The following is a 17,729-nucleotide window of genomic DNA, read 5'->3' as shown; positions in this document are numbered from 1 at the left end:
AAAAAAATTGAAAATTAAAAAAAGAGAAAATGAAGAGCTACCAGTAACCAAAACAGGCAGAGGGGAGCACCAGCCCAGAACCTCTGCATCATCCAGCTACACCCACACATCAGCTCTGCAGCATGTCCTCTGCTCCAGTCTCTTCTCCCAGTTCACCTTGAACTGCTGCCATGGCTGAAGGAAACTTCAGGAGAAACAGGAGAAGCCAGAAGAACACAGGGCCTCCATTACCCTAAAAATAAACACCCAAAAGGACTCGGAGTTATTCAGGGGTGAGTGGCTGGAGGCAGCAGAGCCCCCAGGAGGCAGCACACGGGTGGGTGACAACATCACCGTGGTGACAAATGCTCGGGGGTGACTGAGGGAAGCCCCGTCCTGGTTCACACCTGGCGCCGAGTCCTTCAGGGGGCTGTGAAACCTCCCCTTAACAGCAAACGCACAGCTACTGCAGGGTGAGGCTGGGAGGAAGAGCAGACCATCAGCGGTGCAGGGAGGTATCAGATGGAGCAGCTCGGGTATTTTTGTTCTTGGTAATAAATAAATAAATAAAATTGTGATGATTAAGTGGAAGCAAAATAGCCTTGTTATTGATACAAGTGCCTTTGCAGTACATTAAACCCAAGTAATTTAAAGACCAGAGCATTTTATATAAATAATTAATTCCTTTTTGGTTAGCACGATGCCACTGTAGCTGCCTAAATCTTCAGAGAGGGGGTTACTTTTTAATTAGAATATGGTCATTACAAATGCACGTGGGTCTTTAATCATTCATGTTGGAAACGAGCTGACTTGGTCATGCATCAGAAAGAATAAAGCAGCTCTCATCTCTGTCTAGATCACACCCAGCAAACCTCAGGCAGAAGATCACATCTGCCTTGTGATGAGAGTGTGTTTTCATCACATCTGCCTTGTGATGAGGGCTGTTTTCATCCCCTGGGCAGCACAAAGTCGTCTGGGAAGATCCCTTTGCTGAGGTCAAACTGGGAAGAGGCTGAAGTGCTGCAGAGCCAATGCAATGCAGAATCGACCTGCCCCAAAGCAGGTTCTCCCAGCAATTAGGGATGTTATGGAGCTGGACAACCAGAGATGATTTCAAAGGGTTTAATTGCTTTCTTGCTAATAACACTGCAGGCAGCCCCCCTCTCCCTCCTTTCCCGATCCCTGGCTCAGTGGAGAGCCCCAGACGCTTTGTGGGGTCCGGACCCGGCCCGGGCAAGGACAATGCCCCGGGAAGCTCAGTCCTGAGCAGCAGATACCGTGATATTGTGGGTATCTCCCCGCTGCTCTGGCTTTTCAGGCAGAACTTCCCGGAGACGCTTCCCGCTCCCCTGCAGGGGAACAGAAGGCAAAGTGCGGGTGCTGACACGAAGCCTCGCTGCGGTCCCTTGGCAGCAGGTTTGCCCAGGTGATGGATCCACAGCCGGGACACGAAACCCGGGCGCGGGCAGCGAGACCCCGGGCGGTGACACCGAGAGCGGCTCCAGCCCGTCCCAGCAGTGCCATCTATTGCCACACGCAGGGAACCAGCTCGGGGCAGGAAAGGAGCAGGGGAAAAGGCAAATCCTCCCCTGGAACGGGGGAGACTTCCCTGTTAAACCACACACTGCTCCGCTTTTCTAAAAAAGCAGAGAACGTTTAAAGTATCTGTGTGTGTTAGAGCAGGCTGATCTCAGACCCTGTGATATCTGAGAGCCGAGTTCCCCATCAGAGCCTGGGGTCTGCAGGGATCGTCTCCATGGAGTCCATCTCCACATCCAACTCCCTGCAGCCCCAGCAGGAGAAATCCGGAGAGCAGCGTTCAGGGAGCGCCCAAAGGCTGTCCAGCCTCTGCCTTTGCACAGTGACAGGGCGAGGGGCTGCTGCAGCCTCACCTGGGACTCTGCAGGTTTAGGTACACCTCAATTAAAACATCCATTCTCAAGGTGTCTTAAAGAAAAAGAACACAAAAGCCCCCAAACCCAGCAACAAAACAGCCGCTGAGTTTCAGAAGCCTCACTCAGCGCCAAGGGCTTTTTGGGCAGTTCCAGTCTCCATCCTCCTCCCAAGGCAGCAGCAGGAGCTGGCAGAGGCAGCTGGGGATGTGCAGCCTCCACAGCCTGCCCCAGCAGCCCTTGGGGGTGCCACTGAACAAAGGAACATTCCTCTTCTTCCCTTCACTTCGGCCAGACATTTCAGCAGCTTGCCTCCTCCCTTACACATCTTAAATTGACTCTGGTTTATATTAACTAAAGCCCTCTCTTGTTCAGTATCTGGTTTGAAAAGCGTTGGCAATAAGCATGAGTTCAGGGCAGATTTATACCCACAGACTGTGTGGAGCACTGGGATGAGTTTCCCAGAACGTGATCCCAAGTTTACCAAATAAGACCATGAAAAACTCCAAGAACTCATTCACGTATCCAACCCACACGTGGCAGTCCACGAGGGCAGTGGGAATCCAGCAACGCAAACCACAGGCAGGGATTGCAATGCTCGTGGATGTGGAAGGAAAACATGGACTGCAGTGTCTCAAGAGGAGAGAGAACTTGAAAGGGCCGCAGGACCAAGTTTAAAAACTCACCACAGCCTAAACTGCACTGGTGGGACACAGGAGATGCTTCCAGAGGATCAGCTGCTGCCTCTGGCTTGCACAGGGTTTGGGAGCAGGGATGAGTGGGTAAAGCCCTCAAACACCTTGATTTTCCAAGAGACACGTTGTTCCCAGCAAACTTCCCAGTGGGGGAAAAAAACCTCTAAAGATAGAGTCGTGGGATGTGCAGGAACACCTGTCTCCTTTTCCAAGTGCCTTTCCAGACTGTCCCAGCATACATCTCAGCCTCCTCCTGTGCACACCAACACCTGGCTGGTGGGCCAAAACAGGCAGGGAAGGAAAATAGAGGAAGCTCAGAAATGTTCAAGCTTAAAAAAAAACCCAACAAACCCACCAACCAACCAACCAAAACCACCCACAAAAATCCCCACTTTTAAAAACTCACCTTTTTTTCCTTTAAAACAAAGATATGATGTTGTTTAAAAGATGAAAAATGTTGTGTTGATAAATAATAATAGAGAAAAGTACTAAACTGAGGAGTAAAATGGCACAAACATGGAACATAATTTTTGAGTTTGAGGAGACATCTGAGCTCTCTTCAACTCAGAACTTCGACTGGTTTTGGTCAGGGGGAAAGAAAATCCCCATCAGACCCGGACCTGCTCTGTGGAGGGGCAGTGGGAAGGGGAATCTTTACCGGGCAGGGGAATTAAAGAGCTGAAAACCAATCACAATGGTTTCCTGTCGGCAGAAGGTGACAGCTGCGAGAGCAGGGATAACTCACCCGGGGAGTGTCACAGGGAGTGTCACAGGGGTGTCTGGGGACACCTCCGAGGCCAGCCTCCGTCTCACGCCGAGAAGCGAAAGCCACGGGCTGTCCCAGGCCCTGGGCTGGTGGGGCCTTGGCTTTCCCCGGGCACCTGGTACCTCGGAAACACCGGGACTTCTCCTCTGGGCAGAACCGGCCCGAGGGGTTCCCGGGCGGGGAGAAAGGCCGTGTGTCCTCCAGGAGAGGGCGGGGGTGCCCAGTGTGGGTGGGGACACAGCGCGGCACCTCCGCAGGTGGGGACACGGGGACACAGAGACACGGGGACACCGGGACAGGGAGACACCGGGACACGGGAACACCGAGACACTGGGACACGGGGACACAGAGACACGGGGACACCGGGACACGGAGACACAGAGACACAGAGACACGGGGACACCGGGACACCGGGACACGGGGCCAGACACGCGTGGCAGCCCCGCAGCCAGGCCGGGGCCGAGCCGCTCCTCCCGGCGCCGCCAGAGATCGCTGTGGGAGCGCGCTCAGCCCGGCTCGGCCCTGCCCGGCTCAGCCCAGCCCAGCCCAGCCCAGCCCTGCCCAGCTCAGCCCTGCCCTGCCCAGCTCAGCCCAGCCCAGCCCGGCCCTGCTCAGCCCAGCCCAGCCCAGCCCTGCCCTGCCCAGCTCAGCCCTGCCCTGCCCAGCCCAGCCCGGCCCTGCTCAGCCCAGCCCGGCCCTTCTCGGCCCGGAACTGCTGAGTGCCCGGCTCGGGTCGCCCCGAACCTCGTGCCCACCTCCTGCCGTGCTCCTCCCGCGGCTTGTTGAGACACGGGGCAGCTGAGACACGGGGCAGCTGAGACAAGGGGCAGCTGAGACAAGGGGCAGCTGAGACAAGGAGAAGCTGAGACAAGGGGCAGCTGAGACAAGGAGAAGCTGAGACAAGGAGAAGCTGAGACAAGGGGCAGCTGAGATAAGGAGAAGCTGAGATAAGGAGAAGCTGAGACAAGGGGCAGCTGAGACAAGGGGCTGCGGCTGTGAGGGCCCGGGGCCGCCCTCCTGCAGCCCCCGGCCGGTTCGGGGCTGAGCTCCTCCTGCCCCGCCCCGGGCTCCGGCGGCTCCCGCTGTCCCCGGGCACAGCCCCGAGCTCTGCCCGGGGCCGCTTTGGGGCACTGCCCGTTGTGTTGCCGTAACTCCCGTGTCTCATTTGTCACCCGCCACAGGCTGCAGACCCCAAGGGGAGCGAGTCCCTTCTGGCACCGCTGTCACCCTGTGCGCCCCGGGCCCGGCCTGCTCCAGCCTCTGCCGCTCGGTCACCTGTGAAACGTTTCCAGCTGCAGCCGCGCCTCTGAATTATGAATGAACGTCCTTTGTCAAGCGCAGGCTGTGCTCAGGCCCCGGGATCCGCTCCGGGCCCTGTGCTGGAGGCAGCGGTCGATAACAAAGCCCCTGTCACAGCCGGCCCGGGGCGGTCACCGCAGAAATGCCATCAGCGGCTGCAGTGCCGCGGCGGGGAGCAGCGCCGGGCCCGGGGGAGGAGGAGGAGGAGGAGGAGGAAGCCTGGGCTCCCGGGAGGGATTTCCTGAGGCTGCAGCTCGCCCACGCCGGGTGTCCAGGCATCCTGTGGCTCTCCGCGGCTCACCAGCTCGGCCTGGTTGGCTCGGCCACCGTGGGTCATCCGCAACCAGCACCAGCGGGGTGACATCCCTGTCACTGGGGTACGGGACCGGCCGGGTCCCCGCTGTCCCCGGGGTGACATCCCTGTCACTGGGGTACGGGACAGCCGGGTCCCCGCTGTCCCCGGGGTGACATCCCTGTCACTGGGGTACGGCACCAGCCGGGTCCCCGCTGTCCCCACGGTGACATCCCTGTCACTGGGGTATGGGACCGGCCGGGTCCCCGCTGTCCCCAGGGTGACATCCCTGTCACTAGGGTACGGGACCGGCCGGGTCCCCGCTGTCCGCAGGGTGACATCCCTGTCACTGGGGTACGGGACCGACCGGGTCCCCGCTGTCCCCGGGGTGACATCCCTGTCACTGGGGTACGGCACCAGCCGGGTCCCCGCTGTCCCCAGGGGTCTGTGTGCTCTTGCTTCACCCAGGCGGTACCAGAGCAGTTTCCCCCTTTTGCTGCTGTCGGTGCGGATCATGAACAGCAGGGAAGAGGAGGAGCCCCCTGTTCGGTGGTTGGGTTTTGTTCGGCTGGGGGGTTTTACACGCGGCAGAGCCGTGCTGCAGCGCAGACCGCGGAGCAGCTCGCAGGGATGCTGTCCCCCGCAGCGGGGGCTGCTCCGGGGGCGGTGGTGGCCGTGCTGCCCTCGCCGGGCTCCTCAAACCGGCACAGCGCTCCCGACACGGGTTTGCTCCCCGACACTGGGATTGTGCTGGCCCCAGCTGCGGGGGTCCCGTGCACCCACCCGGGACAGGGCTGGGGGTTCTCTGCCCTCCTCGTTCTCCCTGCACCGGAGCAATCCCAGCCTTCTCCGTGGGCATCCCTCTCCTCCAGCGCCGCCGCTGAGGGGATACGGGCAGTGACCCCCACAGGGGACCCCCAGACAGGTCAGGAGCTCCCAGCGCTGTGTGCCCGGAGCCCCACGGGCTCCCACCCTTCCTCCTGCGGGGCAGCGAGGGGCTGGAGGCAGCCCGCAGGCTCCAGCCCAGCGCCGCGGGTGGGAGGAAGCTTCCCAGAAGACGGAGAGCTAAAAAAAGGCAAAGCATGGAGCAACCCAGGACTGCCAGCTATTTATTCTAGCATGCCTCTATGCTGCAGAGCAGCAGAAAGATATTTTAATGCTGCTGCAAGAAGCTTGTCTGTCTGCCTGGGTTTGTTGATCAAAAATTCTATTACAAACAGTCCTGAGCCCTGCACCACCTTCAGTGTCTTCCTACCACCCTAAGGCAGCCAACCCCTCCATCAGAACTACACTGAAGCAGCTGCTTGGAAAAAAAGGCCCAGGCACATCAGGAAGAGTTTAGGGAGCACCCACATCTCACGCTCAGTTTATTTCTGGCCAGTCCTAATGACCCTTACTGACTCAAATTCTCATAGGCACTCACCCCTCTGGGCTTACAAATCTCACCTCCTACCAAAAAAGCACATCCTAGCCTCCTGTAAAAGGGAAAAAAGAAAAAAATAAAGAGCAAAAGCACTGCAATCTGTTCTTGGATATGTATTTTTTACTGAAAAAAATCATTCATAAATTAACAAATACAAAAATGTACAAACACATGGGTAAATAAATGTAATGACACAAAGGATTGCTTTGCTGAGAAGTGTGTGTGTGTGTTGTAAAACACTAATCTTCAGTGCAAAAACGTCCCCCTGGTACCTCTTAAAAACATAACAGTAAGCTCAAAAGCCATGATGATGGAAAGCTGCTTGAGAGTTTAAAGCCACTTCTGATGGTGAGGGGCCTGAAGTGTGCGGCCGCTGCTCAGACGGTACCTCCCTTAGAGAAGCAGAGCTTTACGGAGAATTAACTGTCAATAAATAGTTTTGCAAATAAAACCCACATGGCTCATTTAAACAAAAAAAATAACTCAGCATCGCACAGGAGCTGCCCTCCAGCAGGGCTGGCCCACGGCGCTGACGTGGAAGGGGCAAACGAGTGGCCTTGTCGAACTTCAGCTGCCAGAATATGTACAGGTTCTCCTTAATACAAGAATTTTTTACACCATAACAGCACATGCGCTTGACAGTATGTTTTTAACAGTTACATTTACTATACAGTATTTGACATAGCTGATAAGATTAACAGTGCACATTTTCAGATAATCCACATCTTTTTAGAAAGGGAAAATCAACTCGACGTGGTCAGAACGGAGGATGGGATGGTGCTGGGGATGGACCCTTCTGTGCCGACCGCAGAGTGCAGTTCTGAGCAGAGGTAACGGCTTTTGTTCCACACCGGGTGCCACGGGTGCCAGGGACATGGAAGGCTGAGGATCCCAACTAAGGTAGTTCAACACCTAACCACACACACATGCACGATTCCGGGGAGGTGAACTCGGACTGGTTGAAATACATTCCTTGTTTGAAGCACCATTAAACAAAGACAGGTTTCTAGCAAGGTCTCAAGATGAAAGAAAAGAGGGGCACAGGCGGGTTCAGCACCCGGAAAGGGTCCACGTGAATTACAGATCAAGACTCCGAAGCAAAAGTCTTTATTGCTGTATGCGCCAGGAAAAGCAAATCCTCACCTCTGCCTATAAATAACCAGGCTGAATCCCCTCGGGAAGCGAGTTTAAAGCACATGTAAGTTCAGAGACTTTAAAACTTAGTTACAAACTCATCAGCGCTTTTCAAGGGCAGGCTCGCTGTCCTCTCATGCCGGCTGATAGGATCTACACAAAACTTGTGTTTCCTAAACTAACGTTTTCTGGATACAGGTTAGGAATGCCCTGGGCAGTCACACCCACCACAGATGCGTATGGGGATCATACGTCCACAGAACTGAGGAAACAATGTAAACCATGAGAAGTTAAGGAAACCGAAGGCAAACAATGCGATGAAAAGAGTTAAAGTCCTTTGGAGGTCAAGTACCCGCCCTTGTTGTGGAAATACAAACTAAAACCAACACCCAATGTATTTACTTTTAAGTCAGAGAGGTCCAGTGAAAGTGGTGGTGTCAGTGCTGTGTAAGGGCTGGACTGTGTCCGTGGGGACAGGGCCCAAAGTCCAGCCTGCCCACGGTGGCTGTGAAGAAAAGAGGGGTGACACTGGATGGCTGCATGGGCTGTCAGACCAAGCTCTGGCTCCCAGTCCTCATGTTTTCATGTGTCCTTCATGTCTCTGGTTGAGCTGTGACCCCTGTCCCAGCGGCTGTGCCCACACCAGTGCTGCCAGGCACCCAGGGGACAGTGCAGGGCACAGCCCTCTGTGCTGCTGGATTTACTGACAAATGCAAACTAAACCGGCCTCCCAAACCCTTCCAGCACGTTCCAGAGCAACGGCAAGTGCTGTCACAGGGCTCATGTGGGAACAGCAGCTCCATCCTGGCCGGGCTCACCCTGCCCTCAGTGGGATACAGAGCAACAGCCACGGGACTGTATTCCATATGGCTTTTGGATTCATTTGCACATTGTGTTGCAAAAGTGACAGAAAAGGGAGGTGTTTTTAATAAATATTCCCATTTCCTCACCCTCCCTGGAACAAGGCAGCCCTGCGGTTTCTGGAATGAGCGATGGACCTGGCTGCATTTCTCACCCACTGCACTGCAAGGTTCTGGGCCCTGGCCACCAACATTTCTGCATATGCCCAGCTGGAATCATGCCAGCAGTCTCACTGGCTTAAAAGGGAACACCTTGCACAAGAACAGTGATGCTCACACAAGTGTTTACAGAACTCAGGACTAAAATGAGTGACCGTATGTAAACCTCTCGCTTGGACTTGAGCCACAGGAGAAAAAATAAAAAGGGACAATTTACACAGCATATTTACACTTACACTTCTTTAAGAAGCGATTCTGTTGTATATACTTCAAGCAGGTCATTTAAAAAACCGCACAGACATAGAAGAATGGCATCAGAAGACGTTTGATCTCCCACCAGGGCAGTTGCCAACCCAACTGCTCCCGACGTTCGCCGTCACGAAGCCAGAGTTCCTCAGCTGAGCCGCTTCCCCGGGGAGAAAGCGCATCCGAGGAGAGTCCCAGAGCCAGGGATTGTGGGAGGAGGAATGTGGAGACGAGAGCAGCAGGTCGAACTGTTGTCCTGAAACCCAGAAAGCAAGTGGCAGAAAAAAATGAAGAGACTGCTGAGCTCGCTGCCCGGGTGTCGGGCTGGATTGGTACAGCTAGGGCAATTTGTGCGTGCACTTTCAGCCTCATTCTCCAAAATACTGTGATCCTTCATTAGACAAAGTGTTGCTTGTCCTCAATAACCCTTGGGAAAGAAAGTCTAGCATGGTGCTTTCTTGGTGAAGGGCAGAGCAAAGTTATTTTCTCCTCTTAATATTCGGTCACCAGAGCCAGCTCCGGTGTCAGGTTAACAGTGATGTTCTTATACAAGGCGTCATATGTGACGTTTGGAAAGTAGTTCAAGTTATTGAGGCCGTCCAGGGCTTGCCTTTCTTTTGACTTCCTCAGCAAGGCGTACCTGTGCAGTGAGAACCAGAGGCCAGAGTCAGTCCCACGTGTCCCCCAGCACCTGCAAACTCCTCCCAAGGCCACCACAACACCGTTCAAAGAGCCAGGCCCACGAGCAGCTACAAAACAATGAACTTCTGAGTCCTTAGTAAAGGCAACCACCGCGTTTAAATACTCTGTGTCAGTAAATATCAGAAAAGTCCATCACTTGATAAGGGGCAAAATGCCCACTGCACCACCAGCACACACTCAGCTGCCAAAACAAGTTGTGTCACCTGCCCAAAGCCCACAGGTCCCATTCCCAGGGGGGCTGAGCTTGGGGGTCCTGCCAAGCCCACCAACCACAGCGCCCTGGAGAGACACAGCTGAGGGCTGGCGTGGTCCTTGCAACTTTCGTGAAACCAGACAGGAACAAGAAGAGAACTGAACAGCCTCAGTCTGAGGGATGGGGGCCAGGAAGTAAAACTAGCAGAATGGTGGTATGGGGAAGGAAACTGCAGCTGTGCACAGAAACAGCCTTGAGCACATTCAGAGGCAGCGTGAGGAGATAGGAGGAGGAGGGTTGGGAGGGGAAAATAGGCAGAAACCTTTCCACAGGACAGGGACTCCCTTCAGCAGTGCTGAGGGCCTGGAGGCACCAGGGTGAGCGGGAGCTGGGCTAAGACCTGGGGACAGAGAAGGGAGCAGGGAAGGTGCTGGGGGAGAACAAAGAGGGAAGTGACAGGAACCAGAGCTCAGTCCCATGCCTCTATCAGCCTGCCATGCTTCAAAGGTTTTCAGTATCCTTTTTTAAACCAAAAGCAACTTCTCTTTTTCAAGAGTGAAGTAAGAGAAACATCTCTGACTGGCTGCATTCTGTCCAACAGAGATATGAAAAGTAGGGCTAAAGATGGAAACTTGAATGGAAACACCCTCAAAAACGAGTCTTCTGCAAAAAGCAACCAGCAGATAGCTCAAATCTCTGCAGCAGCCTAAAGCCCCTCTGCAGAACAGAGCTTGCACTGCTTGTCCAGCAGCTGCTCAGCTTCAAGTGTTAATTCCTGAAGTTGTTTGTGGACGATGTGTTTCTCTGGTTTTCTGTTGCACAGTTTTCAGAAGAGTCAAATTCCCCTGTGGTTTTCAGGCAAAAGCAGTCAGTCAGCCCTTGTACTCTCTGAAACAACCCTGGCTCTGGGACAAAGGGGTTGGAGCCCTCCTGGAGAGCTCCAGGGAGAATTCGTCTTCTTGAGAAAAATGCTCGCACAGTTCTTGTCCTCCTTTGGTCCCGGGGACAGTCCCCACTCCTGAGGGATGTCTGCAGCCCCACAGAGAGCAGACCCCGAGCTCAGGGGCTCTGTACACCCACCCCAGCCTGGGGCCAAGGGGCAGAAACAGGAATGGGGAGGGTGTTGCAGCTGGAGCCTGTGGGTGTTGCCAGGGACACCTGATGCTTTGGCAGCCACACTGCAGGACAGCCCCTGCCCTGTGCTTCTGCAGCCTGAGCAATGCCTCCCTCAGCTGAGGCTCCTCTGGAGCCATGGAACTTCTCTGACACCTGGAACAGCCACCCCTGCACACTCCTCTGCATAAAGGACAGGCTCTCAGCCTGCCCTGCTGACAACCCCCCTTCTGCAGGGCAGCCACAAAGCAAGGACCCTTCACTGCAGGGGGACAGAACGCAGGGATGGAGGAATCCTGGCAATGCTCTGCCTCCATCTCCCTGCAGTCTCCTTCAGGAGTTCAGGCTGTCACTGCCCTCAAACAGCTGCAGGGAATTTCCTACATGGTACAGACTTCTTTGTGAAATGCTTTAGGAGTCTTAAAAAAATTTACTTGCCTTCCTAGGAACTGCACTTCTCCCCGATGATGGTGGGGAATTGATTTGTATTTCCCTGTGTCTCCCTCTGGTCGAGTCACCGAGTAGCCTGCAAACTGTACTCTGCATTAGAAAGGGGAGAAATAAAATAAAATAAACAAAAAATAATCACCCGTTGTGTTTGCTGTGCTGGCAGTGCTTCTAGAGCTGCAGTCAGAGCTCCCAGGGCCGTGGCTTGGCCTTCCCACCCACAGAGAAGCCACACAAACCTCCTGCTGCAGCCTGGGCTCGGGGCACGTCCCACAGCACTCAGCACCTCGGAGCCCTGCTCAGCCGTGTGGGATGCTGAGCACAGAGCCAGCAGCCCCCAGGCAGCCCCTCTCTGTCTGTCCCAGGCAGTGCCAGTGCAGGGAGCAGCCCCTGTCCCCGGGGCCAGCACAGCCAGGCACAGCCAGCCCAGCGCCCGTGGCCAGGGTGACAAGTGTCCCCTCGGAGCACGAGCCGGGCTCAGCTCCCAGAGCACCTCCCAGGGCAGGGACAGCCCATACCTGTTCCAGAGGTCGTCATCCTCTCCACCCCAGCCCCAGAAGGCGTTGGGGAAGCCGTTGATCTTCTGGAACTGCTCGACAGTCAGGCCACTCACCCCTCCGAAGAACTCGTTGTACGGGAGCCTGGGCAAGGAGAGAAGGGTCAGGGCAGAGCCACTGCCTCTCCCACTGCCCTGGGAAAGGCCAGGTGTGCCCTGAAGGTGCTCTCTGCCACCCCTCTCATGCTCCCTTTGCACAAAGCCTGCATAAAACCCCAGACCCATCCTTTGCCTTAAAAACGAAGGAATTAGCTCTAACACTGGCTCCTTCGCAGTGATGGCAGCAGGGAGGGAGAGCAGTGCTTACAGGTACATGTACTTATCCAGCTTGGCTGCAAAGTGCCTGGGCATCTGTCCACACCCATAATAGTTACGGTCGTTCTCTGGGATGTGGTCCACGTCGTGGAAGATGAGGCAGTCCCACTCCAAGTCCTTCATTGCTTCCCGAAAGCCAACGTTGAAGAGCATGGCACGGTTGAAGGGCTGGTTTCCAGCCTGGCAGGGAGAAAGTTCCTTCTCAAGAGGAGCCCCTGCAGCTCTTCTCTGCTGTGTGTGTTCTCAGCCCTGCCCAGAAAACTGCAGAGGGCAAAACCAGCTCCCTCACTGGCACCATGAAAGAAGTGATGTATTGGAGCAGGCTAGAGAGATCCACCAACACTGAAATATTCAATTCACAGCACAGGAGCAGAAATAAAGATGCCAAATACTCAGACACTTGGAAAAAAAAAACAAAACAAAACAAAAAAAACCCAACAATTTTGATCAATCTTTTCAAGCTAGAGCCAAATATGGAGGCACATTTACTGGGTGGAGGAAGCCAAACAGCTCAAGTGAGAGGTCCATGGGCACATCAAATGACAGTTCATGTTCTGTGTGAAATGCCTAACCCTGGTCAGGCCATTCCTGTGCCATGGGGATGCTGCCTGGAACTGCTGCAGGGGTATACAAAAAAACTGCAGCATTGTCTGAACCGCAAATACCTGGTCCAAAGCTTTTTTAAAAAAAATAACTCCTACAAAACAGAATTAAATAAAAAAACAAAACAACACCACAAATCCCCAAATTTCTATTTTTCATATAAAAGCAGTAATTTCTGGGCACACCTCTTAGCTGTGCCACTTCCAGACAGAACGGGACAACTCACACACTGCAACATGACCCCTGCAGCTGGCACAGCAGCGAGATGTGATGGGCAGGGCCAGCCCCCGGGGCAGGGCAGGGCTGTGCCTGCAGCTCTCACTCACCTGCTCCACCACGTAGAAGGCGAACTGTAAACGTTGCCGCTGCAGCATGGGGATGAGGTGTCTGAAGAGGACGGGCAGGTGCTCGTATCGATTGCGGAATGGGATCAGGATGGCCACCTGAGGGGCAGAGGACGGGGCTCTCAGTGCACTGCACTGCTGCCCGGGCTGGGGAGCAGCACCAGGAGCAAAGAGGTGTCTTAACTCTCCCATGCAGAGCAGCCTGAAACCCTTCCAACTCCCAAAACACGGATTTCCTAGTCACTTTTTGAGGAATTACTGCTTTTGGAAAAATTCAATGTCACCTCGAGTGGAAGGGAGAGTTTCAGTGTCCCCTCATCATCTCTGCCCAGCACTGGGGACACTAAAGCAGCCCTTGAGCTCACTGTTTCTTCCCTGAGCACTGCATCCCCACACTGCAGAGCTCCTCAAGCCATTGCTGTGAAGATGCTGCACACCAGGGGAGCTCCCATTAACATCTTCCTGCTGCCCACCCCAGAGCCCTGTCTGCCCATGATGAGCAGGGCACAGGGGACATGGGGCTGCCCCATTCCTCCCGTGCTGAGCAGGGCACAGGGGACAGGGCTGCCCCATTCCCCATTCCCCATTCCCCATTCCCCGTTACCTTCCAGCGAGGCAGGCAGTCACTCGGCTTCCAGTGCCCTCCCAGCTTGATGGAAGGGTCTTTAGAGAAGAACTGGTGGATATCCTCCATGGTGATCTCGCTCATATTTACATCAATGGGGCCCTCTGCAGAGTGGGAGAAGCAGTGGGGTGAGGAGCTGCTGTGGTCCAGCACTCTGCTGCATCCCTGTCCTCCATCCCCAGCACTCAACTTCTTCTCTCCAGCACCAGCAAAACCACTTAGGAAACGCTGCTGATGTAACATCGTGGTCTCCTGAGCCTCTGTGGCTGCTGCTGGATGCAGCTCTCCATGAGAGCCCCACGCCAGCCAGGGCACCCCTCTCCTCCTCCTTTCGTGTTCCCAGCAGACTAAACCCCCACCTCAGCATTCCCCCTTTGGAAACCTCTGCCCTGCACAGCCCAGTTTTCCACCTGAGCTTTGGTGGAAGCATTTCCCCCAGCTGCAGCTCCCGGGGGGGTCCAGCCCATCTCCCACAGCAGCCCTGGCACAGCCCAGGGCTGGGGCTGGCAGCACAAGGGAGCCACCCCGCCGGCACTGCCCCTGGAAAAGGGCTGGCAGAGTCTTTTCACCGGCTCCCAGCACACAATCCCTCTTTTGTTTGTGCTTGCCAAGCGATGGGCTCCTACTTCGGCAGGGAGACATGCCTCCGACACAGCGGGGATTAATTCCTGAGGGTGGGTAAACAATGATTTCCCAGGAGGGAGCTGGGCTCTGAACAGCACTCCCATTCATCCCTAGGTGCCTGGCAGGGAAAGGTGCAGCGCTGGTGAGACTGGGAATGCCACCGTGTGCCCTCCAGAGCCCTGCGCAGCAGGAGAGGGGCACAGAGGGGCAGCGTGCCACTCACTCATAGAAGGGAGCCTCTCAGGACAGGTATTGTTGGGGAAGTAGGTAAAGTCTTCAGGAAGAAACGTTGTGGCTTGCAGAAAGGTGTCGTTGTGGCTCAGATCAAGAGGATAATCTGGGGAATGAAAAAAAAAATTAAAAAAAGAGAAGTTTTCACCTGAGCTATACGTCTGTTATCTCCAGCCACTTCCCAAAACACTGAGCAGAGTCCAAAGGGAACCACAGCTGAGGATGTCCCCAAGAGCAGAGCTGTGTCCCCAGGGGAACGTGCTTTAGCCTTGCAACCCAGAGGGGCTCATCCCCATCCTGGGACAGGTGGCTGCAGAAGCCCAGCAGCCTTAGCACCACATCAAAGAAATCTTTGCATTTTCTGGCCAAAGGAGGAATTTTGAGCATTGCCTTGAGGTATCACCAAGGAGCACGTGGCTCTTGAAAGGAAAAGGCAGCAGTGCCTCGTCCCTGAAGGCCCAGGCACAGGGGGGATGTGCTGCTCTGGCAGGTCCTTTCCCAGCAGCAGAGAGAGAAATCCCCAGGCAGTCTCAATGCCAGCCAGGGCTGCCAGTGCAGTATCCTACACGGGGCCGTGCTGCCAGGAATCCTCCCCACAGGATCAATAAAAACGATCACATCACACACAGACTTCCCTCTGCCCGGTGTGGTGCAGCAGCAGAGGAGCTCCAGCAGGGCTCAGCACCTCTGCAGCCTCCCCATTCCCCACACCCCAAACCCCCGGGCAGCACCCTCCAGCCTGTCACCCCCGAGGGGCTTTTGACGAGGTTTTCCACTGGAAGGAGTAATTTTCTGTGTTGTGCTAGTACATAACATCATGTCAGCAACGTTGTTTATTTGCTCAACTAAACAGTATCCAAACCATCTCAAGACTCAAGATGGGCTGTACACACAACCTAAGGGCTTTTCAAGAGGGATAGATGTTATTTTGGTTGCTTGACGCTGTTCCAAATTTCCACAAGCAATTTTCCCTGTAAACTCCCATCACCGGAGCACACCCGCAGTACTCAGCCCAGGTCACAGCCCAGAGTGGAGCTCCACTGCTCTGTTCTGCACCAAGGGCTGCCTTCTGTGACTGGGTTTCCTCTGGCAGCTGTCACACAGCCTGACTGCCCACTGCAGTGGGGACAGAGCACTCCCCAGCAGTGACACCCACCCTGGTCCCCAAATCCAGCCAGGGAGGGAAGGTTCTGACCCCAGGGTTAACGCAGTCCTTGTGGCCACGGCACCAAGTCCCTTCCAGACGTCACCACCCTGCGTCTGCTGTGACCTGCCTGCCAGGGAAGGTCGCCCAAGGACGGTGCTCAGTGCTTGTATGTGCTAAAACTGTCTGTCCCCATGGCTGGAGCTCCTGGGGAGGGACAGGGTCCTCCCGTGCCTGCACAGCTGGGACTGCTTTGAGCTTCAGGCAAAGCCCAGTCCTGCAGCAGCAGCAATATTATCACTGGTGCTGCGGTCACCAGTTCCCTGCCTGCTGCAGGAGGACACTTGAAGCCCCCAGGCCAGAGCCTCAGCAGGATGAAGGCTCTCACCACCACAAGCAGCAGCAATGGACCATCTAACTCTCCTCCCCTCAGGGGATCAGCCACTTTCCTCACACTGCCTCTGCTTGCCTTGAGGTGTCCAGTCTTAAAAATAGCCCAGGGTGGCTGTCCTGGCTGACTGGGCGCAGCACAGGAGGTGACCCGGGGTGTTCATCTCCTGCCTAAGTCGATAATTCCCCTCCCGTGCCCATCCCCAGCCAGGGCACAGCTGAACTGTGGCTGCACCTCAGCAGCCTGGGCAGCAAGGACAGGGCTCTAATGAGGAAATGATTTGGCCTTGTAAAGCTCTGTCAGCCCCTGCTGCTGAGCCCTGGTGGGTGAGGAGCTGAGCTGAGCTCCCCACACCAGCCCAGTGCCAACAGCACGGCGTGAGGCTGTGGGGACGTGCCAGCAGGGAAGGGACAGGCAGGGGCCACCAGCCCCCAGCAGGAAAGGGACAGGGTTAGAGGCCACCAGCCCCCAGCAGGGAAGGGACAGGGTTAGAGGCCACCAGCCCCCAGCAGGGAAGGGACAGGGTTAGGGGCCACCAGCCCCCAGCAGGGAAGGGACAGGCTGGGGCCACCAGCCCCCAGCAGGGAAGGGACAGGCTGGGGCCACCAGCCCCCAGCAGGGAAGGGACAGGCTGGGGCCACCAGCCCCCAGCAGGGAAGGGACAGGCTGGGGCCACCAGCCCCCAGCAGGGAAGGGACAGGGTTAGGGGCCACCAGCCCCCAGCAGGGAAGGGACAGGGTTAGAGGCCACCAGCCCCCAGCAGGGAAGGGACAGGGTTAGGGGCCACCAGCCCCCAGCAGGGAGGGGACAGGGTTAGAGGCCACCAGCCCCCAGCAGGAAAGGGACAGGGTTAGAGGCCACCAGCCCCCAGCAGGGAGGGGACAGGGTTAGAGGCCACCAGCCCCCAGCAGGAAAGGGACAGGCCAGGGGCCACCAGCCCCCAGCAGGGAGGGGACAGGGTTAGAGGCCACCAGCCCCCAGCAGGGAAGGGACAGGGTTAGAGGCCACCAGCCCCCAGCAGGGAGGGGACAGGGTTAGAGGCCACCAGCCCCCAGCAGGGAAGGGACAGGGTTAGAGGCCACCAGCCCCCAGCAGGGAAGGGACAGTTTTAGGGGCCACCAGCCCCCAGCAGGGAAGGGACAGTTTTAGGGGCCACCAGCCCCCAGCAGGGAAGGGACAGGCTCGGGACACCAGCCCCACACACGGCCAGGGGCAGCTCTGCCTCACTGACACCACAACCCCACAGGTTCCTAGTGTGTGGATGATGAAGGGGCTGGGAGGGGAGCCTCGCTGCACTCCCTGCCCAACGTTCAGTGTATCGTTTGTGGCAGATCTGCAGCCAAGTCACCCTGGTTCACTCTGGCCTGGGCAGAGTGACGCTGACGAGCACAGGCTCCTCCACGTGCCCAGGGCTCTGCGCAGGCGCACGCCTGCCAAGGGAGGTTTAAATATGAAACCTGATCCTCGCACTGAATTTGAAAATGTTTACTCTCGGAGTGGCTGAAGCTACAAGTCAAATTCCTGGAAAGCGAAGAGGTTTTCAGCTCAAATCCCATCATTTCAGACCTTTCAAGATTTTCACCCCTTAGACAAGTTGGAAGCATCTGAACTTTTTACATATATAAATAAATAAACATATATTTTATATTTTGACAGCATTTCCATATATATAGGGCAATATATATATTTATGTGAC

General features: G+C 55.7%; 1 protein-coding gene and 1 long non-coding RNA gene across 2 annotated transcripts in view; one reads left to right on the top strand and one right to left on the bottom strand.

Moving 5' to 3' along the window:
* Positions 1 to 2,749, top strand: part of LOC136368659 (uncharacterized) — a 134,816-nt gene extending 132,067 nt beyond the window's left edge. Inside the window, exon 5 of the long non-coding RNA XR_010744883.1 lies at positions 2,740 to 2,749. This is a non-coding gene — a long non-coding RNA (uncharacterized lncRNA). The remainder of the gene's footprint in view (positions 1 to 2,739) is intronic.
* Positions 2,750 to 6,448: 3,699 nt separating this feature from the next.
* Positions 6,449 to 17,729, bottom strand: part of B4GALT5 (beta-1,4-galactosyltransferase 5) — a 33,564-nt gene continuing 22,283 nt past the window's right edge. Inside the window, exons 3-9 of the mRNA XM_066331009.1 lie at positions 14,491 to 14,604; positions 13,623 to 13,747; positions 13,001 to 13,117; positions 12,064 to 12,251; positions 11,719 to 11,841; positions 11,192 to 11,293; positions 6,449 to 9,385 (exon numbers count right to left, since the gene is read on the bottom strand). Of these exons, the coding sequence (XP_066187106.1) occupies positions 9,238 to 9,385; positions 11,192 to 11,293; positions 11,719 to 11,841; positions 12,064 to 12,251; positions 13,001 to 13,117; positions 13,623 to 13,747; positions 14,491 to 14,604 (917 nt within the window). The 3' untranslated portion in view covers positions 6,449 to 9,237. The remainder of the gene's footprint in view (positions 9,386 to 11,191; positions 11,294 to 11,718; positions 11,842 to 12,063; positions 12,252 to 13,000; positions 13,118 to 13,622; positions 13,748 to 14,490; positions 14,605 to 17,729) is intronic.

Source organism: Sylvia atricapilla, chromosome 16, assembly GCF_009819655.1.
Source record: "Sylvia atricapilla isolate bSylAtr1 chromosome 16, bSylAtr1.pri, whole genome shotgun sequence".
NCBI classification, from domain to species: Eukaryota; Metazoa; Chordata; class Aves; order Passeriformes; family Sylviidae; genus Sylvia; species Sylvia atricapilla.
The sequence above is the reverse complement of the archived record's forward strand: the minus strand, read 5'-3'. Positions and strand labels throughout refer to the sequence as shown.